Raw genomic sequence first — 26,392 nt, forward strand, 5'->3', positions numbered from 1 at the left:
TCTCTCCACAGTCGTGCTGTGAGGTTCCTGTTTGACGTGCTCAGCAGTTTCGATGCAGAGCAGCAGAGACTTTTCCTGCAATTTGTAACAGGAAGCCCCAGGCTGCCTGTTGGAGGTGAGTGGTCATGGATACATACACTCACCATACACACTTGAAGATTTGTGCTCCGAAGTTGAGTGGTCCCATTCTCCGATTTTGACAATTGAACAATCCCACACTTTGGGTGACATGTTTTCAGAGTGCAATGCACTTTAACTGAGGCTGTAGTCATGTCGTGCCCTCATGCACTTAGTAAAGAAATGAATGGGACACTGCTCACTCTACTGGAAACCCACAAATGCACATGAAAATATCATAGACCTCAAGTACAGAGAATAGGACAAGACAAAAAAGTATGACTGACAAATCCAGCCATGGCAGTTTTGAGCTGATTCTGATCATGCCACCTCTTTCTCTCCAGGTTTCCGTAGTCTGAACCCGCCGCTGACCATCGTGCGGAAGACATTTGAATCGACGGAGAACCCGGACGACTTCCTGCCGTCCGTTATGACCTGCGTCAACTACCTGAAGCTGCCTGACTACTCCAGCATCGAGATCATGCGCAAGAAACTGTTGATTGCGGCCCGTGAGGGCCAGCAGTCCTTCCACCTGTCCTGATCTCGCGGTCTCTCTCCCATTTGAAAATGCCTTCTACAGCAAACTGACGAAATCATGACTTCCTTTTTAGTTTTTCTTTTTGTAATCACCTACATCAAGGCCAAGTGTGTACAGCCTTCTTGTTAGAGAACACAGCTTGCAGAAATTAAAGAAGGACTTGAGTTATATATTTGCTGCCCCTGTCTCCTACAAAAAAGGCGTTAAATGACTCTCAGAACAAAACAAAAAAATTATCAGTTGAGTAATGTTAAAAAAAACAAGAAGGGGAAAAAAACCTGAGTTACATTTTAAAATGTGTTGCTGTGTGATATTTAAAGGGATGTTTCCTCAGTGGTGAATGTCACTGTGGTGGGGAGGTCCATTGCGCAAGCTAGGTTCACTTTAGCTCCAAAGATAATTTGTACAGAAAAAAATTCCAGACTGCTCATTCTACACATTTGATAGAATAGCTCTTTGTTCTCATGTCTCCTTTCCCCTTCAGTTTGTCTGTTTTCCATTCTGTTCTCCTGTATTATATGGCCTGGCCCCAGTTTGTGTGTTGCATTTAGGTTCTGCTTCCCCTCCTTTTGTGTGTGTTTGCGTATACATTTTTTGGAAACGAGAGTTGCAGTTGGTTGACTGCGGGTAGTGATGAGAGCTTTTTTTTATATATTTTTCCCAAGTTGAAATTGTGTTCTGGTCTACAATTACAGAGCTTCAGCTCAAACATAAGAGTTATCCAGTGTGTTGGATAAGTTAACTTTACTTTTTGCTCTCGCTTTGATAGAGTAGTAGTGTGTCTCAGATGGACGCTGAGGGAGTGCGCTCTGACAGACTCACTGGCTTAGGCCAAGCTCTGAGCCCCCCCCCCCAATCCCTATTGTAGCTGAGCGCACCCATTTGGCTGGACTCATTTTATCGTTTCACGGCGAGATAGCATTTCAAGTTCATTTATGGATTAAGAGTTTATATGCAGTTTCATGCCCGGTTTGAGGTGGGGATGTCTGCTTCACCTTTCTTTTCTTCTTGCTGTTTATTTTTTGGCTGCTGGCTTGGAACAAACCATGGTGTGCACCTGCAGTCTGTGGCCAGGGGAGGGCCCCACTCAATGCTCTCCTGGCCCAATCGTTCATGTGCTGGTTTCTAAGATCTGCAATAATTTACTGCATCAGGTTAATGTTTTTACCTGAACATAAAATAAAGTAACTGTTTGACTCATCTGTGTTCTCTTTATTTAATCCATCCTCCTGTTCTTCCTTTCATCCTTCATTCTGTGGATTTGACTGACAGTCTTGGAGGTGATCAATGGGGGTAGGAGTTGCTTGATTTAAAACATACCTAATTTATATGAACAGTTGATTACCACTGACCCTACCAATTCTATGTCATGGTTTAAGAGTATCACTTGAAGGGTTGATGTTTCAGTGACTGCATTATAGGTAACTTCACTTGTATTTTTTTTTAGAACCATTTAATGTTCTGAGGGACATGGAATTGGACACAACATAACTGAGATATACAGTATAATTTGGTGCTTATTTGTCCTCTTTTACACATGTACAAGTGTGTATTAATACATGTGTGAATTGGCAATGTTTTTTTGCATATCCCTACTCTTCCTGAGACGCCCTCATAGAGTAGGGTCACGGCCAGGGACATGCTAGGGGACAGGCGGAGAGGTGTCTTGAATGTCACCTCCAGAGGAATTTGTTTTCAGCAGGGTGAGTCTAACCTCTTCCCTTACGAAAAAAGATTGCAGTCAGAGTGCTGTGTAACTGCAGTACACTTGTATAAATAGTTAAAGTGCAGTATAACTGCAGTATGCTGCAAATACTGTGTACAAAATTTACTGCAGTAATTTTGCAGTGTAACTGCAGTTACAGTGCAGTATAACCAGTTATTCTGCAATTACTGTGTCCAGAATACCACAGTCGACTGCAGTTACTGCACTTTTACTGCCGTTTCAAAACAGCAATCTTTTTTGTTGTTGTAAGGGTTGGGGAAGTGGGTATTGAGGCTTTGGAGATACAGCAAAGAAGCATAGGGTTCACTGCTGTGCTCCAGTTTCACCTGTAGCACACACACTTACTCAATGCTGCCTTAACTTCTGCATAATTTGTTGCATAATGGAAATGAGTTAGAATGGCCAATAAATGGATCCCACTGAATAAATACATGTTTTTCTTTTCTTCTCTGCAGTCCAAGTGTCCTTTGCAGTCAACTACAAAGGGAATTATTCAAGACTTAAATCAGACTCTTACATATAGTCTGTCCTGGGGCACCATTGAAAGTCTAATATGCCAGTAAGTCCTCATTAGATAGCTTATTGATAGGGCCTTGTCAGTGAAGGGATTGCATCACCATGACGCTGACAGGTCAGAATCCCAGTTATATTCAGTCATGTATGGTTACATACAATACTGCCAGAACCAGTAACTCCATAACCTTCTCTACCTTTATTTTTTAAAGCATGCAAGCAGATAAGTTGGCTACAGTACCTGGCTCTCTGTGAAATGAGTAAAGTGGTTGAGCTGACAGATTTACTGGCCTGTGCGAAGACTCATTATGGAACTAGAGAGTTGGGACTCAGCAGAGGGCTGACGTGCTTTTCACGACCACTGTGCTTTATATCGACCACACTGCATGGTCTCATGACATGGCGACAGAGTCACTTCCTGAGGTAGCTGCCTACCGAAATGAAGGTCATGAATCATACCAACCTCATGAGATAAGGGAATATTTATTGTACTTCCCAAATGGCACCCTATTCCCTACATAGTGCACAACTTTATGGGCTCTGGTCAAAAGTAGTCTACAATATACACTACCTTTCAAAAGTTTGGGGTCACTTAGAAATGTCCTTGTTTTTGAAAGAAAGCACATTTTTTTGTCTGTTAAAATAACATAACATTGATCAGAAATACAGTGTAGACATTGTTAATGTTGTAAATGACTATTGTAGCTGGAAACGGCTGATTTTGTTATGGAATATCTACATAGGCGTACAGAGGCCCATTATCAGCAACCTCAGCTTTTTTCCGGATGCCCCAAACAATCGGAAAGGGGATTCATCAGAGAAAATGACTTTACCCCAGTCCTCAGCAGTCCAATCCCTGTTCCTTTTGCAGAATATTAGTCTGTCCCTGATGTTTTTCCTGGAGAGAAGTGGCTTCTTTGCTGCCCTTCTTGACACCAGTCCATCCTCCAAAAGTCTTTGCCTCACTGTGCGTGCATATGTACTCACACCTGCCTGCTGCCATTCCTGACTTTAGGAGACGGTCCTGGCGCTTGCTGGACTTTCTTGGGCGCCCTGAAGCCTTCTTCACAACAATTGAACCGCTCTCCTTGAAGTTCTTGATTATCCAATAAATGGTTGATTTAGGTGCAATCTTACTGGCAGCAATATCCTTGCCTGTGAAGCCCTTTTTGTGCAAAGCAATGATGACAGCACGTGTTTCCTTGCAGGTAACCATGGTTGACAGAGGAAGAACAATGATTCCAAGCACCACCCTCCTTTTGAAGCTTCCAGTCTGTTATTAGAACTCAATCAACATGACAGAGTGATTCTCCAGCCTTGTCCTCGTCAACACTCACACCTGTGTTAAAGAGAGAATCACTGACATGATGTCAGCTGGTCCTTTTGTGGCAGTGCTGAAATGCAGTGGACATGTTTTTGGGGGATTCAGTTCATTTGCATGGCAAAGAAGGATTTTGCAATTAATTGCAATTCATCTGATCACTCTTCATAACATTCTGGAGTATTTGCAAATTGCCATCATACAAACTGAGGCAGCAGACTGTGAAAATTAGTATTTGTGTCGTTCTTAAAACTTTTGGCCACGACTCTACAAAACATACACGTACAAAAGACAACATACAGACAAACACAAACATCAACAACGTCACACCTGCCCAGACCCACCTGTTCTCACCCCTATCTCCAGTGCCTGCACTACTCTCCACCACATCCTCAATTGCGTTCATCTCCATCGCCCACGGTCTTTCAATATTTACATATCGAAGCATATGATTTTTCCATTGTCTTAACAATGGAGGATTGGTTGATTTCAAGTTTTTAAGTATACGTTTTTTTCAAGGTAATTGACAGGAAGAGTATCGTCCAAACCATCGGGTATCTTACTGCACCCTCATATGACGTCTTGAAATATGCAGACAGACGGATTAGAAGTACATTTAGATTGTAATACTTCTGACAGCCAACTTTCTAACTCCGCCCATAAGTTTTGGACTTTATAGCATTTCCAGAATGCATGGATTATTGAGTCATTGTGCCAAGATTTGTTCTTCTTAAGTCTTGGTTCCAATAGTTTCTATTGTTTTCAAAGAGCTTGTCAGTTGAATTATTGCTCTGATTCCAATGTAGCAGATGGAGATCTGTCCCCAGTTCCACTGTGGAATGTCTCTTATGTGGTGCAGCACATACTCTGCATCATTCCAAATGTGAATTGTGACCAGATTTATTTAGCTGAAACTCTGTGGTAAAACTAGCCGAAATGGGCATATGTTTTCTATGAATATGATGTGGAATAGCCCCACCACCCCCAGCTCCAAGGAGATTAAGAAATGATGATATTCCAATTAAGGTGTGTTTGTGTGTGTGCGTCCATGTCAAAATCAAATCAAAATTAATTTGCCACATGTGCCGAATACAACAAGTGTAGACTTTATGTGCTTGTACATATATGTGCGCAGCTCTGTGTGTTTGTGTGTGTGCGGCTATGTGTGCGTGCGTGCGTGAGATAGGGAGAGAGAGCGAGAGAGAGAGAGTGTCGTCACCTGTCGTCACTATAAATCAGAGCTGGGGCGGGAGCTAGCCCCCTTCCTCAGTCTCCTCGTCAGCCAGTCAGCTCACTCGCTCAGTAGCAGTGCACACAGCCAGTCTACAGCATCCCTACCAGCCTGCTTCTTACATTCACACACTCTCCATTCAGCTCCCTCATCAACACACCGAGATAGCAGAGCGACCAGCAGCTTACTCACTAAGCCAGAGCTAAGAGGAACAGAGAGCGAGAGACAAATAAGGGATATACATACATAAGAGAAGTTGAGGATGCCTGTGCCCACGCAGCGCCCCCTGTACCTCCTCCTGCTTCTGCTGAGTGCCGGGGGTGGGGGTCTCTCCTCCCCCCTTGATCTGGAGTCCCCTGCTCCGGAGGCGGCTGCCCCGGTTGAGGCTGACCCCACCCAGGCCACTCCCCTGCCTGACCCCTGCGAGGGACGGCCCTGTCTCAACGGAGGCGCCTGCTCGGCCCAGCCCTCCGACCCGGAGACAGAGGACACTCTGCCCAACACCTGGGCTTACAGCTGCACCTGCACCTCCGGCTTCACCGGACGCAACTGTGAGGTGAGCCCCACCCACCCACCTGTCTGTCTGTCTGTCTCTGTCTGTCTGTCTGTCTGTCTGTCTGTCTGTCTGTCTGATATTATCCTGCTGGGTTCTATTACATTTCGAATGTTGATACCGGTATAACATAATGTGCACCTCTCTTCTCCCTTGGAGATGGTTTTTAATGGGAGCATGTGATGTGAGCGAGACATGAAGAGGAGTGCTGTGTTGCTGTGGCAACAGGAGTAGAGAGGAGTAGCGAAGTAGGAGACGGGAGTGCGTATGATAGGAAACAGAGATGGATCAGTACAGCAGTACTGTGAGGCACAGATGTTTATGGCAGTTCACACTAACCAAGCCTCACAGGCTGAGCAGGAGTATCATGTCGTACTACCAGCTAATATTGAGTTGTTCATAGCTAGAGGCAAGTGGTTCATCAGCCTGAGAACTGACGGTGTCAATGAAATACATTGAAATACAATCTTCAGTGTACTTGTGTGTGTGTGTTTGTTTTGGGGGGGGGTTTACTATCCTTGTGGGGACCAGAAGTCATCACAAGGATAGTAAAACAATGACAATTCAGACAAGTGGGGACATTTCACTGTTACACACAAGGAGAAAGGCTATTTTAGGCATAGGGGTTAAGTTTAGGGTTAGGGTTAGGATTAGGGGTTTGGGGTTAGGGTTAAGGTTATTTTAGGGGTTAGGGTTAAGGTTATCTTACGGGTTAGGCTTAGGGTTAGGTTTAGGGGTTAAGGAAAATAGGATTTTGAATGGGAATCAATTGTTTGGTCCCCACAAGGATAGTAAAACAAACATGTGTGTCTTAGGGTTGTGCGTGTGCGTGTGGTACCGTGAATAAGCACTGGTGTGAGCAGAGTAGAACTTGCCTACAACTATTGGCATTAATCGGACCATTGATTCTATTATAGAGCTCTCCTACGATTGATATGGTTGTTATTCATTAATCGTGACCTATTTATATGAACCCATGGCATTTTGACCCTCATTGAATTTTGTGACAATTTCTAACGATTTCTTACATCAGCAAGAAAATAACTTTAGCAGTTATTCAAACAACTTTACCATCTTTACCAGTGATAGAGGTGATGCACTTGAATAACTGATGCGTGTGATGAGACATGTCTAACCGTATGACCTAAATGGGTGGGATTGTTTCCTAAGGAAAAGGCCAATGTCCTTGCTTCACATACCACTGGTCATAATGACCTCAATAGCAGAATGTGTTTCGCATTTCAATCTTACCAAACCCAGTTCTTTGTAGGATACCTCAAGGAGATTCAGAGTTGACTCAACTATTCACTGCATGTAGCGAATACTGCTTGTTGTTATGAGGTAGTTAGCAATAGGATTCAGTCTGTAAGGCCCCTGTCTGACTTATTCTGGTGTAAGAGAGTGCATCCACAAACAACAAACAGCAGCCAGCGTCATTGTATCTCATAACCAAACTACCAAGGTGACTCTTTGCTGAGAACGTTGACAGCTACAAACCCACAGGTGGCAGTTAGACCTCCCACAGTCACAGCCTGGTCACAGGCCAATCTACCTGAAGAAAAGGGGCAGTGTGTGGAGTTGAGTGCGCTGTCTGACTGGCTGTGTAAGTTGAACCAATGGGGATTGAACCAAGGTTTCCCATTTGCCAACCCATTGTCTTAACTATTACAAGGTCCGAGGTGGACGTCTTCAAGGTCCTGAGGATGACATTTGGGGTCTCAGGCAAGGCTACCTCTTCATGACATAATGATTCCAAATGACTTCTACTACATTCAGGATAGACTTTGCACCACCACCAGCAGTGACAGAACAGCAGCGGACTTCTTAATGGAACATTCAGCCAGGGACCTTATCACTGTCTCCTTGGCTGGCCTTGTTTCCTTCTCCTGGAATAGAAATGGTGAGGGCAGCAGCTGTAGTTTGGTACTGCCGCAACCACTCCGCTCCTCCGCACCACAGGTCCGCCACTGCCAGCCTATGAGAGAAACTCTTTGGGGAGTAATTGATTCTTCCCTCCCTATCCCACTCACGCCCTCTTTCTCCATGGCAACTGGAGCAGCAGTCAATAAGGATTTGGTAAACGACCAGTTTTGTCGGAAGGGACAGCGGGACACACTGGCTGTTTGCATCCTTCCTCCGTGCGTCACACTCGCACCACAGATGGAGCTCGGAAGTGGAGGAAGAGAGCGAGAGAGAGAGAGAGAGTGAATGAGAGAGGATGGAGATGGAGAGATGGAAATGTGAGATGGAAAGAGAGAGATCGATTGAGAGAGAGAGAAAGAGAGAGGGGGAGATGGAGAAAGATGGATGGGAGATTGAGAGAGAGAGAGAACGAGAAAGCAACTGACAGTAAGAACTGTGAGGGAATCAGTCAAACATCTTATCCTAAAGGAATCGTTTGTCCATTTTGTCAAATGAGCTCAAGAGTTTAGGAGACTAAATATTTCCGTGCTGGAGAGTAGGAGGAGAAGAAAGTGAGATTTGACCTCGGAGGGTGTGCCATTGTTCGATAGTGTAGTCAGTTAACCATCATGTCTCATCCTGAGCTGGTTCAGATGGGAGCTGAGAGAAACCAGAAATATACTGAATCAGTGACATGACTGGTTATCTAATCTAATGTGGGGCGGCAGATAGCTTAGTGGTTAGAGCGTTGGACTAGTAACCGAAAGGTTGCAAGATCGAGTCCCGAGCTGACAGGTAAAAATATGTCTTTCTGCCCCTGAACAAGGCAGTTAACCCACTGTTCCTAGGCTGTAATTAAAAAAAAGAATTAGTTCTAAACTGACTTGCCTAGTTAAATAAAAAATGTAATCTAATTAAACAAGTACCATTTTCACAAATCAAGCACAGATGAGCTGTGCTGGGCTGGCCAGGATATGCAGGAACCGTGTTATAAAGGACAATGTGAAAAGAAGATATCCAAGCCAGCACAGTACTGTTCAGGACTGCCATATAGTGTGAATCAAGCGTAGTTGTTTGTTTACCTGAACCTCTACCCATTCTAGTCTGTACCTATAGCTATTAGCTGGTCCGATAGGGTGTGTTCCTGACATTTCTACTGCTTGTGTATCTGTAAGTTATTCGCCCATGAGTCTCCAGGGCCCAGGCTTATTCCTTATTGAAAGACTGGTTGGGCCCTGATGGATGTGCTCTGCAGTAAGTATGTGTGTCAGTGTCAGGGAGTCTGTAGAGTGTATCACTCCTTAAAGACAAGCCCACAATGAGCTCTTATTGGATTGTTCAGCCTTTCAGCATTATGAGACGGTGAATAGTGGATTGTTAAGCTGGGTTCACTTCATCTCATTGCTCCAGCATTTTGTGTTTACCATTACAAAGTATACCTCTCTATGAGGTCACTCACTTCCAATGATTCCTAGAGAGGATTTCGTTTGAGCTCTGCACTTTTCTGGAGATTGTGTGGAGGTTTATCATAATTGGTTTTCATTGTGGTGGAATGGAATGGAAACGGTTTGAACTGTTTCAAGTGGCAGGTGGCTCTATGTATTCAGAACCACTAGTTAAGGGAGCTGCGCATCACAGCTTTAAAGGAAAAATATTTTTCTGAATCTCGAGGTTGAGAGCAGTTTGTGCACCCCTACACTCTTAGAAAAAATGGTTCCAAAAGGGATCTTCGGCTGTCCCCATAGGATAAACCTTTTTTGGTTCCTTTCCTCTGTGGAAAGGGTTTTGCATGAAAACAAAAAAGGGTTCTACATGGAACCAAAAAGGGTTCTTCAATGGGTTCTCCTATGGGGACAGCCAAAGAACCCTTTAAGGTTCTAGAGAGCACCTTTTTTTTTTAGCACTCCCTCAACCCCTCCCAGCACCCATAACGGCTCCTTGCTGCTCCTCAGCCCCCCTCACCACCAGGGCAGTTTGTTGTGTGTGTGTGTGTGTGTGGGGGGGGTCACTCAGTCCCCCTCAGTACCCTCTGCTATGCACAGACCAGGGCCCTGCAGAATACTAACATGTGGTATGCTAGGAGAAGGGACTGGCCCATAGTGAGTGGTAAGTGGTGGTGGTGATCTGCTTGTGTCTCTCAGAGTCTCTGGGTTGCTGCAGAGCTACAGCTTTTGTTCCAGCGTTTCAGTGCCATCCAGTTAAGGCTAGCTCAAGGCGCAACGCCATACAGCCCTTTAGTCTCAGTCTGAGCTGCTTTCATATCCCCTGCTTGTTAGGGGAGCAGAAAGATAGAGGCCACAAGGAATATGGTAATACCCACACAGCTTTTTATCCGAACACTGCAGAGGGAGTACTCATTACAGTATTTACATGATCATTACAATACCATAGAGAGACTGTGGCACAGGGAGTTTACGGTGGTCTTTATCATCAGATCATAATGTTTGGATTAGAATTAATATTGTTTATTCCATTGCTGATAAGGCAGATAAGACTGCTTCCAGTCTGAGAGAGAATCAGCAGGTTGAACAGGAGATGGTCATGCTCACTCTCTCCCCCTGCTGGTCAACTGTGGTTTGTATGTGTGTGTGTGTTTCTGTGTGAGTGCATTTGTGTGTGTTTATTTGTGGTTGTCTGGTCTGTGTGTGTGTGTGTCTGTGTGAGTTCATGTGTGTGTGTGTGTGTGTGTGTGTGTGTTTATTTGATGTTGTCTGGTCTGTGTGTGTGTGCGTGTGTTTGTTTTTGTGTGTGTTTATTTGTGGTTGTGTTTGTGTGCTTGTGTGTAAAGGTTGGATGTGTGGAGAATGCAAACAGTCTCTAAAGGTGTCAGTTCGGCTGGCACCTAGCCGAAGTCGGTTAAGCAAACCGAACAAGTGTGCTTGCATACTCCCTTAAAAGACCGCTTGGAAAAGCAGAAAAAGCGGCAATAGTACTCTTTGTCCATTCTGAGACGCCATAGCCAACATACACTTCCTCAAAATAGTCAGAATGAATCTAAGATAATTCAAGAAATCTGTCATTAATTTTGACGTTTTTGCCAAGGAGATCTTAGTCGCACAATTTTATATCTAACTAAGGTGTTTGGTGCAGTATTTCTCAATGAAAAAATGTGCATCATCTCTCATTGAATCACAACAAAGACTTTATTGAATAGTCTCTACTGTTGACCAATCACTGATGAAAGGGCGTAGACTTCGGCTACTGACTTCACCTACTGACTTCGGCTTGCCTGTAGAAAAAAATGTGTATGCCCGAAACCCTTACCGAAGTCCAAAACAAACAAAAACGTCACACAATGTCGTCATAATATATGCACAAACTCTTCCAAACTGTTTTGTTTGGGAAGCATGCGGACACTTTAGGGGGCTGAGCATGCATCTGTGGGGGGCCCCTCACCACTTGGGGTCTGACCATCAGGAAGTCCAGGATCTCGTTGTTGAGGGAGGGGTTCAGACCCAGGGCCCTGAGCTTAATGGTGGTATTCCTCTTGTCTAGGATAGGGCAGAGTGCAGCGAAATTGCTATTGTGTTGTCCGTGGAACTCTTTGGGTGGTGTGCAAATTGCAGTGGGTCCAGTGTATTAGGTAAGGTTGATGTATATAGTCCTAGTATCCCCCTTAACATTAGCAGCAGGGAGCATAAGTCCTACTGTCTGCAAAGCAGACTGACAGTTCTGGACTGAAACATCTCATTCTGCAGCCCTGCAGCACTGCAGACCATCTCACCCTGTCACTCACCCATTTGTCTTACAAGAAATAGAACAGCAACATGGAATATTCTAGACTACAGCACCCCTTGGGTATTCTACTCTCGTTGTCTCTTTCTTTAAGTTTTCTTCCTTTCATTTCTCCCACTTGCCTTCTTTATCTGAGTTGTATCTCACTCTGAAGTATTGTATCCCCTCTTTTTTTCACTCAACTGGGTTTGTTTAGTTTGGCATATAGAAGCTCATATTTTAGTGAGTCATTTTCTATATACATCCTGGTAGCCTAGCGTATGGGCAGAACAGAAGAATTGTTATGTTAATAATGCTGGTTTCGAAGAACCCGAAAATATACAATATCATCAATGCAGTATCTGTCACCGAATACAATGAATGACATTTTTTAGCCATCACCAATCATCAATAATCTCATATTCAGGGTGATGTCCTCTTGATGTGATGTTTCCCATATTTCTCTGAAGAGGAGAGCACTCACTCGGCCAAATGCCTTGCTCATTTCCACATCACACATCACCTTCCCTTTTGATCTTGATCTTTGATCTTGTGGCTGAGAGAGGTCTATGCATATGGATGGGGTGAACATGGCCAACATGGCCTTCATTGCCAACCTTAATAAGCTCTGTGGTGTTGAGCTACAATAAGCCGAATCCAACCTGGCAACCTCATAACCCATCCCAATGTAACCTGGTTGCCAGACTCTATTATTCAATAACAAATGTTAGGGGAGTTGGCTAAATGCTCCAGCTGATCTGGAACTCAGACACCACCCTATCCTTTCTGATCTCATCTTCTATTGGTGCTGTTGTCAGTTCGGGTGCAGGATGGAGGAGGACTGAAAATAATATTACTCTTTTGTCTGTTGTCATCTATCCTACACTGACAAAGGCTCTTTTGCCAGTGTGTTTATGTTTCTGCTGTTTGTCTGTCCTAAGTCCTATTTATATCCTCTACGGCCCTAGGCTTTGCGTCACAAGGCTGGGGGTAAAACGCGTACTGCTCTTACTCAGCAAGTATCCCCCCTCCATCCACCATGGTCATTAGTATACATGCCTTCTAATAATCAACAGTCATATTGTGGTTACTTCTGTGTGTGTGTGTGTGTGTGTGTGTGTCTGTGTGTGTCTGTGTGTGTGTGTGTATATATGTATGTTTGGAGGATAAGGATGGAGATGTGGAAAGACTGATACCACCAGCGAGTGTGTGTCTTCATCTGTACTTTTGCCCTTCGTTCTTCCAGGGGAGGGTGTCTCTTAGCAACAGTGCAGCCAAATCCGCCTGACGTCTCCACTGAGTTATAGTTTACACACACAGACACATAGACGGGCATCCAGACACACATACTGAGCTAAGCCACAGACACAGTTTATCAGCATAACAGCATTTAATGAGGCGGTGTGGGATGATACGCAGTATGTTCTGTGTATTGGAGTAGTCCTGAACAGCTTGCTGGGTCCCTGAGACACTAAACGGGGGCTTAATCTAAAGGAGGCCTGTTGTTTTACCTCAGATAGCATGACTCCATCTGCACTGTCGATGGCAGACGATGACAAAGGCCCCCTGAGGAGACAGACAGACAGAGAGGCAGGCACGCAGACGCACACTATATATATATGCCATTTAGCAGACGCTTTAATCCAAAGTGATTTACAGTCGTGTGTGCGTAAATTTTACATATGGGTGGCCCGGGGAATTGAACCCACAATCCTGACGTTGCTAATGCCATGCCAAGTGAACCATACAGGACCACAAGGGCAAGCGGGCAGACAGATACCCTATAACAAGTGGAACGGCATTGTTGTTAATGCCAACTGAACCATACAGGACCACAAGGGCAAGCGGGCAGACAGATACCCTATAACAAGTGGAATGGCATTGTTGTTCATTTGAAGTTATTTTTCTGATTGGTATGATCCAAAATTACACTTTGGTTTGTTTAACATATTTTTGATTAAATTTGTCTAGAATCAAATAACGAATTTGACAGATGAACGTAATCTCTCTCAGAATAGTTGGAGGAGTGGCCTATTGTTTCTTCTTTTTGGCCACCAGTGACAGTGAATGTCATTGTATTTTTTATTTTGTATAATTATATGTTCCATGCCAGCACTGAATCTTACATGATATCTGTGTAAGTACTGTTACTAAAGAACCTGGGAAGGCTTCCATTGATGGGATAGTTACCATTTAGTTACAATTTTGTAATCAGTTAATATGAAAGTCTTATGTAAAGATAGTGCAGTCATTACTTCATGTTATGGAACAAACTTAATATCTTGATTTACAGGAAATGTGTTAAATTGCTTGTAACCCAACTAAAGATATGTGGATAGATCACTTCCAAAGTGAAACATCTACTTAGGTTGTGTGTATATACACTCTGGTACACTCTGTGTGTATATACACTCTGCTCTTTTCATGACATAGACTGACCAGGTGAATCTAGGTGAAAGCTATGATCCCTTATTGATGTCACTTGCTAAATCCACTTCAGTCAGTGTAGATGAAGGGGAGGAGACAGGTTAAAGAATCATTTTTAAGCCTGAGACAATTGAGACATGGATTGTGTATGTGTGCCATTCAGAGGGTGAATGGGCAAGACAAAATATTTAAGTGCCTTTGAACAGGGTATGGTACTAGGTGCCAGAGAACTGAAATGCTGCTGGGTTTTTCATGCTCAACAGTTTCCTATGTGTATCAAGAATGGTCCACCACCCAAAGGACATCCAGCCAATTTCACACAACTGTGGGAAGCATTGGAGTCAACATGGGGGGACGGTGCAATGTTTTGTACACTCAGTTATGTCCCAAATGGCAGTCTACTCACTTTATAGTGTGCACTACTTTTGGCCAGCGCCCTATGGTCCTTGGTCAAAAGTAGTGCACTATATAGGGACTAGTGTGCCATTTGAGATGTATCCCGTCTCTAACTCAGCAACCTTGCACAGGCCACAAACTCCCCTTCCACTCTCCTCTGTAAAGTAAATTAAGCATAGAAATGGCTTGAGGATGTTGGAAACCAAGCTAAGATAATCAGATAATATAATCAGAGCCGCCTGCAGATCAATGTGATCTCCCACCTGGTTTTAGCTTTTTACCAGGACTGGGAGAGGTAGTTGGCATTGAATCATACAGTTTATTTGGTTTTAACATTTAAAAAATAAAATACAGGCAGGCAGACAGACAGAGAGAGAGAGAAGTAGAGAGACAGACAGACAGACAGAGCCCCTAAGACAGACAAGAATACAGACAGGCAGAGCCCCTAAGACTGACAGGAATAGGAAGAGAAGTGTCTGTGTTCCCCTCCCAGTGGGTGTGTTGTTAGCCCAGGGCGCTAACCAGAGTGATTAGATAGCATTAGCAGCTGGGTCTCTGTGCTGACTGGGGAGGGGGGCTGAGGATGCCTGAGGAGGGTAGGGGATCTCTGTCTGAGTCCAGCGTCCCCTGCTGTAGAGGAAGCCATCACTTTATATCAATGACATATATAAAATGTATAAACATATATAAACCGTATATACATACTGAATATATTGCTTTACATACAGTGCCTTGCAAAAGTATTCATCCCCTTGGTGTTTTTCTATTTTGTTGCATTACAACTGTCACGTCCTGACCAGTGAAAAGGGTCATTTGCCATAGTAGAATGGTCAGGGCGTGGCAGGGGGGTTGTTTTGTGTGTTTTGGGGTTTTGTTTGTTTCCAGGGGTATGTGTTCTAGTTTTCATTTTCTATGTTTCATTTTCCAGGTTTGGCCGAGTATGGTTTCCAATCAGAGGCAGGTGTCTTTCGTTGTCTCTGATTGGAAGCCATACTTAGGCAGCCTGTTTTCCTTTGGGTTTTGTGGGTGGTTGTTTTTCGTATAGTCGTAGTACCTTACGCAACTGTCGTTTGTCGTTTGTTTATTTTGTGTAAGTGTTCTCTTTAAAAAATAAAAGAAGATGAGCACTCAACACGCTGCGCCTTGGTCTGTCCCTTTCGACGCATGTGACAACAACCTGTAATTTAAATGGATTTGGATTTGGATTTGATGTAATGGACATACACAAAATAGTCCAAATTGGTGAAGTGAAATGAAAAAAATAACTTATTTCAAAAAAATTCAAACCTGAAAAGTGGTGCATGCATATGTATTCACCCCATTTGCTATGAAGCCCCTAAATAAGATCTGGTGCAACCAATTACCTTCAGAAGTCACATTATTAGTTAAAAAAGTCCACGTGTGCAGTCTAAGTGTCTAATAATCTGTCACATGATCTCAGTATATATACACCTGTTCTGAAATGCCCCAGAGTCTGCAACACCACTAAGCAAGGGGCACCACCAAGCAAGCGGCACCATGAAGACCAAAGAGCTCTCCAAACAGGTCAGGGATAAAGTTGTGGAGAAGTACAGATCAGGGTTGGGTTATAAAAAATATCCGAAACATTGAACATCCCACGGAGCACCAATAAATCCATTATTAAAAAATGGAAAGAATATGGCAACACAACAAAGGCAAGGAGGGCAATAATCAGAGAGGCAACAAAGAGACCAAAGAAAACCCTGAAGGAGCTGCAAATCTCCACAGCGGAGATTGGAGTATCTTTCCATAGAACCACATTAAGCCGTACACTCCACAGAGCTGGGCTTTACAGAAGAGTGGCCAGAAAAAAAGCCATTGCTAAAGAAAAGAATAAGCAAACACGTTTGGTGTTGGCCAAAAGGCGTGTGCGAGACTCCCCAAACATATGAAAAAAGGTACTCTGGTCAGATGAGACTAAAATTGAGGTTTTTGGCCATCAAGGAAAACGCTATGTCTGGCGCAAACCCAACACCTCTTACCACCCCGAGAACACCATCCCCACAGTGAAGCATGGTGGTGGCAGCATCATGCTGTGGGGATGTTTTTCATCGGTAGGGACTGGGAAACTAGTCAGAATTGAAGGAATGATGGATGGCGCTAAATACAGGGAAATTCTTGAGGGAAACCTGTTTCAGTCTTCCAGAGATTTGAGACTGGGACGGAGGTTCACCTTCCAGCAGGAAAATGACCCTAAGCATACTGCTTGTGGTTTAAGGGGAAACATTTAAATGTCTTGGAATGGCCTAGTCAAAGCCCAGACCTCAATCCAATTGAGAATCTGTGGTATGACTTAAAGATTGCTGTACACCAGTGGAAACCATCCAACTTGAAGGAGCTGGAGCAGTTTTGCCTTGAAGAATGGGCAAAACTCCCAGTGGCTAGATGTGCCAAGCTTATAGAGACATACCCCAAGAGACTTGCAGCTGTAATTGCTGCAAAAGGTGGATCTACAAAGTATTGACTTTTGGGGGGGCGGGGGGGGGGGGGTGAATAGTTATCTTTTTTTTGTCTTATTTCTTGTTTGTTTCACAGTAAAAAATATTTTGCATCTTCAAAGTGGTAGGCATGTTGTGTAAATCAAATGATACAAACCCCCAAAGAACCTATTTTAATTCCAGATTGTAAGGCAACAAAATAGGAAAAATGCCAAGGAGGGTGAAAACTTTCGCAAGCCACTGTACAGTACAGGGCTATCACAACGTTCATCACCAGGTGACATGAACAAGTAAAAACTCCAGACCTTAAGTTTTAGATATGTGGAGCTTCCTTCCTTCCTGCATATCTCCACAGGATGGACAAAGCAATCATTGATACTTTCCTATTATTAAGGAACTCATCAAACTCCCCGAATGAATCTAAATACAGCGTGTCTAGTTGTTTTTGTTTACATCTTACATCACCAGTCACTTCCAGCCAGAAGGGGTATCTTCATAGTCACCATCATTTCTAGAACCTACTCTTTCCTTTTATGGTTGCCTGGCAACATGGTCATGACTTGTAGTTGATGTTTATTGTTAACAAAAACAGCTGCAAAGCTATTGGATGTCATTTGAAGCTTACAATGTCTAAAACCATCAAAACAGTGGTATATGACACAACACCTTTTCTCCCTTAGGAGACTGAAAATATTTGGCTTTGGTCCCCAGATCCTCAAACAGTTCTACAGCTGCACCATCGAGAGCATCCTGACCGGTTGCATCACCTCCTGATATGGAAACTGCTTTGCATTTGACCGTAAGGCACTACAGAGGGTAGTGTGTACGGCCCAGCACATCACTGGGGCCAAGCTTCCTGACATCCAGGACATACAGTTGAAGTCGGAAGTTTACATACACCTTAGCCAAATACATTTAAACTCAGTTTTTCACAATTCCTGACATTTAATCCTAGTAAAAATTCCCTGTCTTAGGTCAGTTAGGATCATCACTTTTTTTTAAGAATGTGAAATGTCAGAATAATAGTAGAGAGAATGATTTATTTCAGATTTTATTTCTTTCATCACATTCCCAGTGTGTCAGAAGTTTACATACACCCAATAGGTATTTGGTAGCATTGCCTTTAAATTGTTTAACTTGGGTCAAATGTGTCGGGTAGCCTTCCACAAGCTTCCCACAATAAGTTGGGTGAATTTTTGCCCATTCCTCCTGACAGCGCTAATGTAAGTCAGGTTTGTAGGCCTCCTTGCTCCCACGTGCTTTTTCAGTTCTGCCCACAAATTTTCTATGGGATTGAGGTCAGGGCTTTGTGATGGCCACTCCAATACCTTGACTTTGTTGTCCTTAAGCCATTTTTCCACAACTTTGGAAGTATACTTGGGGTCATTGTCCATTTGGAATACCCATTTACGACCAAGCTTTAACTTCCTGACTGATGTCTTGAGATGTTGCTTCAATATATCCACATAATTTTCCTTATTCATGATGCCATCTATTTGGTGAAGTGCACCAGTCCCTCCTGCGGCAAAGCACCCCAACAACATGATGCTGCCACCCCCGTGCTTCACGTTTGGGATTGTGTTCTTCGGCTTGCAAGCCTCCCCCTTTTTCCTCCAAACATATTGATGTTCATTATGGCCAAAGGGTTATATTTTTGTTTCATCAGACCAGAGGACTTTTCTCCAAAAAGTATGATCATTGTCCCCATGTGCAGTTGTGAACCGTAGTCTGGCTTTTTTATGGCGGTTTTGGAGCAGTGGCTTCTTCCTTGCTGAGCAGCCTTTCAGGTTATGTCGATATAGGACTCGTTTTACTGTGGATATAGATATTTTTGTACCTGTTTCCTCCAGCTTCTACACAAGGTCCTTTGCTTTTGTTCTGGGATTGATTTGCACTTTTTGCACCAAAGTACATTCATCTCTAGGAGACAGAACGCGTCTCCTTCCTGAGCGGTATGACAGCTGCGTAGTCCCATGGTATTTATACTTGCGTACTATTGTTTGTACAGATGAACGTGGTACCTTCAGGCATTTGGAAATTGCTCCCAAGGATGAACCAGACTTGTGGAGGTCTACACATTTTTTCTGAGGTCTTGGCTGATTTCTTTTGATTTTCCAATGATGTCAAGCAAAGAGGCACTGAGTTTGAAGGTAGGCCTTGAAATACATCCACAGGTACACCTCCAACTGACTCAAAGGATGTCAATTAGCCTATCAGAAGCTTCTAAAGCATGACATAATTTTCTGGAATTTTCCAAGCTGTTTAAAGGCACAGTCAATTTAGTGTATGTAAACTTATTATCCACTGGAATTGTGAAACAGTGAATTATAAGTGACATAATTTGTCTGTAAACAATTGTTGGAAAAATTACTTGTGTCATGCACAAAGTAGATGTCCTAACCTACTTGCCAAAACTATAACTGTTAACTGTTAACAAGAAATTTGTGGAGTGGTTGAAAAACGAGATTTAATGACTCCAACCTAAGTGTATGTAAACTTCCGACTCAACTATATATACTAGGCGGTGTCAGAGGAAGGCCCAAAAAATTGTCAAAACTTCAGTCACCCAAGTCATAGACTGTTCTCTCTGCTACCGCACGGCAAGCTGTACTGGAGCGCCAAGTCTAGGACCAAAAGTCTCCTTAACAGCTTCTACACCCCTTTTTGTTTTACACTGCTGCTCGCTGTTTATTATCTATGCATAGTCACTGTACAAATTACCTTGACTATCCTGTACCCCCGCACATTGACACAGTACCGGTACCCCCTGTATAGAGCCTCGTTATTGTTATGTACATAAGTTGTGTTACTTTTTGATTACTTAGATTTTTTTAACTTTAGTTTATTTAGTCAATATTTTATTAACTTTATTTCTTGAACTGCATTGTTGGTTAAGTGCTTGTAAGTAAGCATTTCACAGTAAGGTCTATACCTGTTGTATTTGGCTCATGTGACAAATACAATTTGATTTGATTTGAAAACTTGGTGAAGGCATGCGAATGGCCATTGGACAGGAAATAGGCCCCACTACTATCTCTATTGACTGAGCTTTCATCCTTTCCCATTGTCCTAGCTCCCTCAATATCTAACCGCTGCTTTCTTCTTACTGTAAGGGCTGCAAAGAAAAGAGAAACAATCATCATTTGCAGCACAAATTTGGTTTGACACAGGGAACAGAATGTTCCGGTTCTATGTTTCCATGACATCAAGCTGAGGCTTAACAGGGCTCTTTAGGGGTCTTTTTACTGGCTGTCAGGCAGCAGGGAGGCGTAGGTATATAGGTCAGAGTGAACAGGCACCTCATATATCAATCACCATGGTGCATGAAATAGATCTTCACTCAGGCCAGCTGTGGTTGGCTCTCCTCCATGTAGCAGAGGAGCTCTGGGAGGGAGTGACTGGGCATGACTGTGTGTTGACTGTGTGTGGATGCTACATACTGATGAACTGTAATGAACAGGATACTGTTCCCATTCAGCACTTTGAAGTCCTTCTGTTCAAATGCACACATACACACACACACACACACACACACACACACACACACACACACACACACACACACACACACACACACACACACACACACACACACACACACACACACACACACACACACACACACACACACACAGACTTAGCATGAACACACACACACACACAAACACACAGTCTTGTACAGCTAACCATGTGGCGACACAATTCAGTCCCATTCAAAGTCCTATTTTCCCTAACCCCTAACCCTAACTCATACTCTTACCCTCATCCTAACCTTAACCCTAACCTTAACCCAAAAACCTAAACCTAACCTTTACCCTAACTCTAAACCTAACCCTAGCTCCTAACACTAACCCTAAAACTAACCCAGCTCCTAACCCTAATTCTAACCCTAAAACAGCCAGGTAATTACCTGTGACGTCACGGCACTATGCAATCCCCTGAGATACACATCAGCCTCCTCCGCCTGGTATAAATAGACCAGTGCTGACAGCCCACCCCTAAACTCCTCCTCTCATAGCTCTCTTCCTCTGTTCTCTCCTTCACCCCCTCGCTTTCCCTTTGTCTCTCTCTTACACTGTTATCTCTCTCTCTCGCAAATCAATTCAAAGGCTTTATTGGCATGGGAAATATATATTAACATTGCTAAAGCAAGTGAAATAGATAATAAACAAAAGTGAAATAAATAATACAAATTAACAGTAAACACTCTCTCTACTCTCTCTCGTTCTCTCTCTCTGTACTCTCACTTGCTGTCTACCTCTTTCATCCTGTCCAATCTCTCTTTCTCCTCTTTCATCCTCTCCCGTCTCTCTTTCTCCTCTCCCGTCTCTCTTTCTCCTCTTTCTCCTTTCCTGTCTCTCTTTCTCCTCTTTCATCCTCTCCCGTCTCTCTTTCTCCTCTTTCTTCTCTCCCGTCTCTCTTTCTCCTCTTTCTCCTTTCCTGTCTCTCTTTCTCCTCTTTCATCCTCTCCTGTCTCTCTTTCTCCTCTTTCTTCTCTCCCGTCTCTCTTCATCTCTCTTTCTCACCCGCTTTCTCCTTTCCTGTCTCTGCTTTCTCCTCTTTCTCCTTTCCCGTCTCTCTTTCTTCCTATTCTTCTCTCCCGTCGCCTCTTTCTCCTTTTCTTTCTCTCCTTTCCCGTCTCTCTTTCTCTCTACTTCTCTCCGTCTCTCTTTCTCCTTTATCCTTCCGTCTCTTTCTCTCTTTCTCCCCCGTCTCTCTTTCTCTCTACTTCTCTCCGTCTCTCTTTCTCTCTATTTCTCTCTCCTTCTCCCCCGTCTCTCTTTCTCTCTCTTCCTTTCGTCTCTCTTTCTCCTCTTTCTCCTCTCCGTCTCTCTTATCCTCTTTTCCTTTCTGTCTCTCTTTCTCCTCTTCATCATCTCCTGTCTCTCTTTTCCTCTTTCTTCTCTCCCGTCTATCTTTTCTCTTTCTCTTTCCTGTCTCTCTTTCTCCTCTTTCTCCTTTCCCGTCTCTCTTTCTCCTCTTTCTTCTCTCCGTCTCTCTTTCTCCTCTTTCTCCTTCCGTTCTCTTTCTTTTCTTCTCTCCCGTCTCTCTTCCTCTTTCTCCTTTCCTGTCTCTTTCTCTCTTTCATCCTCTCCTGTCTCTCTCTCCTCTTTATCCTCTCGTCTCTCTTTCCTCTTTCTCCCGTCTCTTTCTCCTCTTTCTCCTCTCCGTCTCTCTTTCTCCTCTTTCTCCTTTCCCGCTCTCTTTCTCCTTTCTTTCTCCCGTCTCTTTCTCCTCTTTCTCCTTTCCTTCTCTTTCTCCTCTTTATCCTCTCCTGTCTCTCTTCTCCTCTTTCATCCTCTCCTGTCTCTTTCTCCTCTTTCTCCTCTCCCGTCTCTCTTTCTCCTCTTCTCCTCTCCCGTCTCTCTTTCTCCTCTTTCTCTTTCCGTCTCTCTTTCTCCTCTTTCTCCTTTCCCGTCTCTCTTCTCCTCTTTCTTCTCTCCCGTCTCTCTTTCTCCCTTTCTCCTCTCCGTCTCTCTTTCTCTTTTCTCCTCGTCTCTTTTCTCTTTCTCCTCTCCCGTCTCTCTTTCTCCTCTTTCTACTTTCCTGTCTCTCTTTCTCCTTTTCATCTCCTGCTCTCTGTCTCTCTTTCCCTCTCCGTCTCTCCTTTTCTCCTTACCCGTCTCTCTTTCTCCTCTTTCTTCTCTCCCGTCTCTCTTTCTCCTCTTTCTCCTTTCCTGTCTCTCTTTCTCCTCTTTCATCCTCTCCTGTCTCTCTTTCTCCTCTTTCATCCTCTCCTGTCTCTCTTTCTCCTCTTTCTCCTCTCCCGTCTCTCTTTCTCCTCTTTCTCCTTTCCCGTCTCTCTTTCTCCTCTTTCTTCTCTCCCGTCTCTCTTTCTCCTCTTTCTCCTTTCCTGTCTCTCTTTCTCCTCTTTCTCCTTTCCCGTCTCTCTTTCTCCTCTTTTCTTCTCTCCCGTCTCTCTTTCTCCTCTTTCTCCTTTCCCGTCTCTCTTTCTCCTCTTTCTTCTCTCCCGTCTCTCTTTCTCCTCTTTCTCCTTTCCTGTCTCTCTTTCTCCTCTTTCATCCTCTCCTGTCTCTCTTTCTCCTCTTTCTCCTCTCCCGTCTCTCTTTCTCCTCTTTCTCCTCTCCCGTCTCTCTTTCTCCTCTTTCTCCTCTCCCGTCTCTCTTTCTCCTCTTTCTCCTTTCCCGTCTCTCTTTCTCCTCTTTCTTCTCTCCCGTCTCTCTTTCTCCTCTTTCTCCTTTCCTGTCTCTCTTTCTCCTCTTTCATCCTCTCCTGTCTCTCTTTCTCCTCTTTCATCCTCTCCTGTCTCTCTTTCTCCTCTTTCTCCTCTCCCGTCTCTCTTTCTCCTCTTTCTCCTCTCCCGTCTCTCTTTCTCCTCTTTCTCCTTTCCCGTCTCTCTTTCTCCTCTTTCTCCTTTCCCGTCTCTCTTTCTCCTCTTTCTTCTCTCCCGTCTCTCTTTCTCCTCTTTCTCCTCTCCCGTCTCTCTTTCTCCTCTTTCTCCTCTCCCGTCTCTCTTTCTCCTCTTTCTCCTCTCCCGTCTCTCTTTCTCCTCTTTCTTCTCTCCCGTCTCTCTTTCTCCTCTTTCTCCTCTCCCGTCTCTCTTTTTCCTCTTTCATCCTCTCCTGTCTCTCTTTCTCCTCTTTCATCCTCTCCTGTCTCTCTTTCTCTCTTTCTTTCTTGCACGACCTTGCTCCCTTTCTCTCTCCTTCCCCATAGTTATACCTCTTTATCCTCTCTGTTGTCTGGTAATCTACATGTGGGTTGATTTGGAGGGATTGTGGCCTAATTTGTGGTGATCTATTGGAGGAGTAAGGGATCCTTACATAAGAATGTTTTACAGCATATGTGTGTTATTTTTAACGGGGGTTGATTTATCATGCTCATTATGTCTTTCGGGTTGTGATGATGAAACTCTAGAGCACGACAAATGAGGAAAGAGGGGAAGAGATAAAGTGAGGGGAAAAGAGGAGGGAAGAAGGGAGACAGGACACAAGGGCTGGTATTGATACAACAAGACAGGTGTGAGTTTCCCCCTGTGTTTGAAGGTGTTTGTGTGATTTCCATGGATCAGATTTTTAAGCGCGTCCTGGAGTCTCTGGGGGAAGTGAGTGTGTGAGGGTGGGCCCACGCTTTCATGTGCAGAAATTACATTGATGGAACCTACAATCTATCTGGAATATTAAAGCTGATCTACAAGTTTTTTCTAATCGGGTCATGTGGCCGGGACAAACTCCTGGCCCTATAAATATTCAATATCCCCCCACCCAGATTGGGTCTGATGCAGCAGCCTTACAGTGTGGTAGTTGGTCGTTGTCATCTCTCTGGGTGGGTTCTCCTTAAGATTTGAGATTCTATTTTGGAATGTTATTTTCTACTTGATCTCACCCAAGTTCTCATAATATCTGACAGGTGACAGTCTCTGTCACCCGGACAAAGACAGACTGATGGAGTCTGAAATGATCATGCTTTGATTGCAGACTAAAGGAAGTCGACAGGAATCTTTGCCAAAAAGACTTGTTTCTCTTTTAGAACTAGGCAAGTCAGATAAGAACAAATTCTTATTTTCAATGTTGGCCTAGGAACAGGGGTTAACTGCCTTGTTCAGGGGCAGAACAACAGATTTATACCTTGTCAGCTCGGGGATTCAATCTTACAACCTTTCGGTTACTAGTCCAATGCTCTAACCACTAGGCTACCCTGCCACACCCATTGACAAATTGGGTGGTATATGTAAGATACATATTATAAACTGGGTGGTTCGAGCCCTGAATGCTGATTGGCTGACAGCTGTGGTATATCTGACCTTATGACAAAACATTTATTTTCACTGCACTAATTACATTGGTAAATACATTTTTTGTCATATACGGGTATGACAAACATATAACATATATCATACATATACCACTCAGTTCATAATGACGAGAAAACCTTTTAAAATAACTCTCATTAGAAAGACATGTCTGCGTGTCTGCATACGTTCATGGATGTGTACATGCATATTCACATTAGATAAAGCCAAATATACAGCGCATCGGGAAAGTATTCAGACCCCTTGACTTTTTCCACATTTTGTTACATTACAGCCTTATTCTAAAATGTATTAAATTGTTATTGAAGAAAAATGTACTTTCAGTGCCTGTGATATGTGGTTGTCCCACCTAGCTATCTTAAGATGAATGCACTAACTGTAAGTCCCACCTAGCTATCTTAAGATGAATGCAGTAACTGTAAGTCCCACCTAGCTATCTTAAGATGAATGCACTAACTGTAAGTCCCACCTAGCTATCTTAAGATGAATGCAGTAACTGTAAGTCCCACCTAGCTATCTTAAGATGAATGCACTAACTGTAAGTCCCACCTTGCTATCTTAAGATGAATGCAGTAACTGTAAGTCCCACCTAGCTATCTTAAGATGAATGCAGTAACTGTAAGTCCCACCTAGCTATCTTAAGATGAATGCACTAACTGTAAGTCCCACCTAGCTATCTTAAGATGAATGCACTCACTGTAAGTCCCACCTAGCTATCTTAAGATGAATGCACTCACTGTAAGTCCCACCTAGCTATCTTAAGATGAATGCACTCACTGTAAGTCCCACCTAGCTATCTTAAGATGAATGCACTCACTGTAAGTCCCACCTAGCTATCTTAAGATGAATGCACTCACTGTAAGTCACTCTGGATAAGAGCGTCTGCTAAATGACTAACATGTAAATGTAATGCCTTGTCTTTTTCTCAAGAAACAAATAGAACAATGTAACACTAGCTGTAACACAATGTTACACCACCCCATGTCACTATTCAGCCTACCCACATTTACATTTCTCATTTTCGTCATTTAGCAGCGCAAACAGTGTTGGGGAGTAATGTTACATGTAAAGGATTACATAAAAACTGTAACTGTAATCCGTTACGTTACCATCAACAATATTGTAATCAGATTACAGATACTTTTGAAAAACTAGATGATTACTTCGAGGATTACTTTTAAATTCAGAAAGGATGTTTGCTAAAAACAATATTTGACAATTCTCTGTTTTCTGAATGACATTCAAATCAGCATTCAAAAAAGGAGCAAATTTAAGTTTGTTCAACGTCAGCGAGTCTGACCATAAATCAGAGACCACTATGAGGACACACCAAATGTGTTTGATGGATCGCAGGAAAAGAGCAGGAATAGGCTTTTTTGTAGGCTACAGTCCAAGCTATGTCTTCCAATGGTGCGACTGCTGTCGGCATCCAAAGATGATCCAATTTGAATAAACGCTTGGAGGTAAGGATGACAGCAGTATCTACGGCGATATGGATTTCACTTATTATTGATATCAACATAGCGCATAGATGTGAATTACACTGCTGCTCTCTCATTTAGCTATTTGCTAATTGTGGTTGATGTGGATGGCTGTTCACAAATCTAAATGTGTATTTGAACACAATAATGGTTGAATTCAAGAAGTTTAAGCTGCCTATCAATCATTGTTTTTGAAACCAATGGACAGCCAGTGAAAAATGTGCTCTTGCGACAGCTGCA

At 43.4% G+C, this 26,392-nt stretch overlaps 2 protein-coding genes across 11 annotated transcripts in view; both read left to right on the forward strand.

Moving 5' to 3' along the window:
• The window catches only part of LOC115163199 (E3 ubiquitin-protein ligase TRIP12), a 47,620-nt gene extending 45,765 nt beyond the window's left edge, over nt 1-1,855 (forward strand). For all 10 annotated transcript variants that reach the window (XM_029714883.1, XM_029714884.1, XM_029714882.1 and 7 more), the window contains 2 exons: nt 12-115; nt 462-1,855. In XM_029714883.1, coding sequence (XP_029570743.1) covers nt 12-115; nt 462-658 — 301 coding nt within the window. In that variant the 3' untranslated portion in view covers nt 659-1,855. The remainder of the gene's footprint in view (nt 1-11; nt 116-461) is intronic.
• A 3,637-nt stretch (nt 1,856-5,492) lies between these two features.
• LOC115163215 (delta and Notch-like epidermal growth factor-related receptor) overlaps nt 5,493-26,392 on the forward strand; it is a 70,618-nt gene continuing 49,718 nt past the window's right edge. Inside the window, exon 1 of the mRNA XM_029714913.1 lies at nt 5,493-6,002. Coding sequence (XP_029570773.1) covers nt 5,709-6,002 — 294 coding nt within the window. The 5' untranslated portion in view covers nt 5,493-5,708. The remainder of the gene's footprint in view (nt 6,003-26,392) is intronic.

Source organism: Salmo trutta, chromosome 26 (genome assembly GCF_901001165.1).
Source record: "Salmo trutta chromosome 26, fSalTru1.1, whole genome shotgun sequence".
NCBI lineage: Eukaryota > Metazoa > Chordata > Actinopteri > Salmoniformes > Salmonidae > Salmo > Salmo trutta.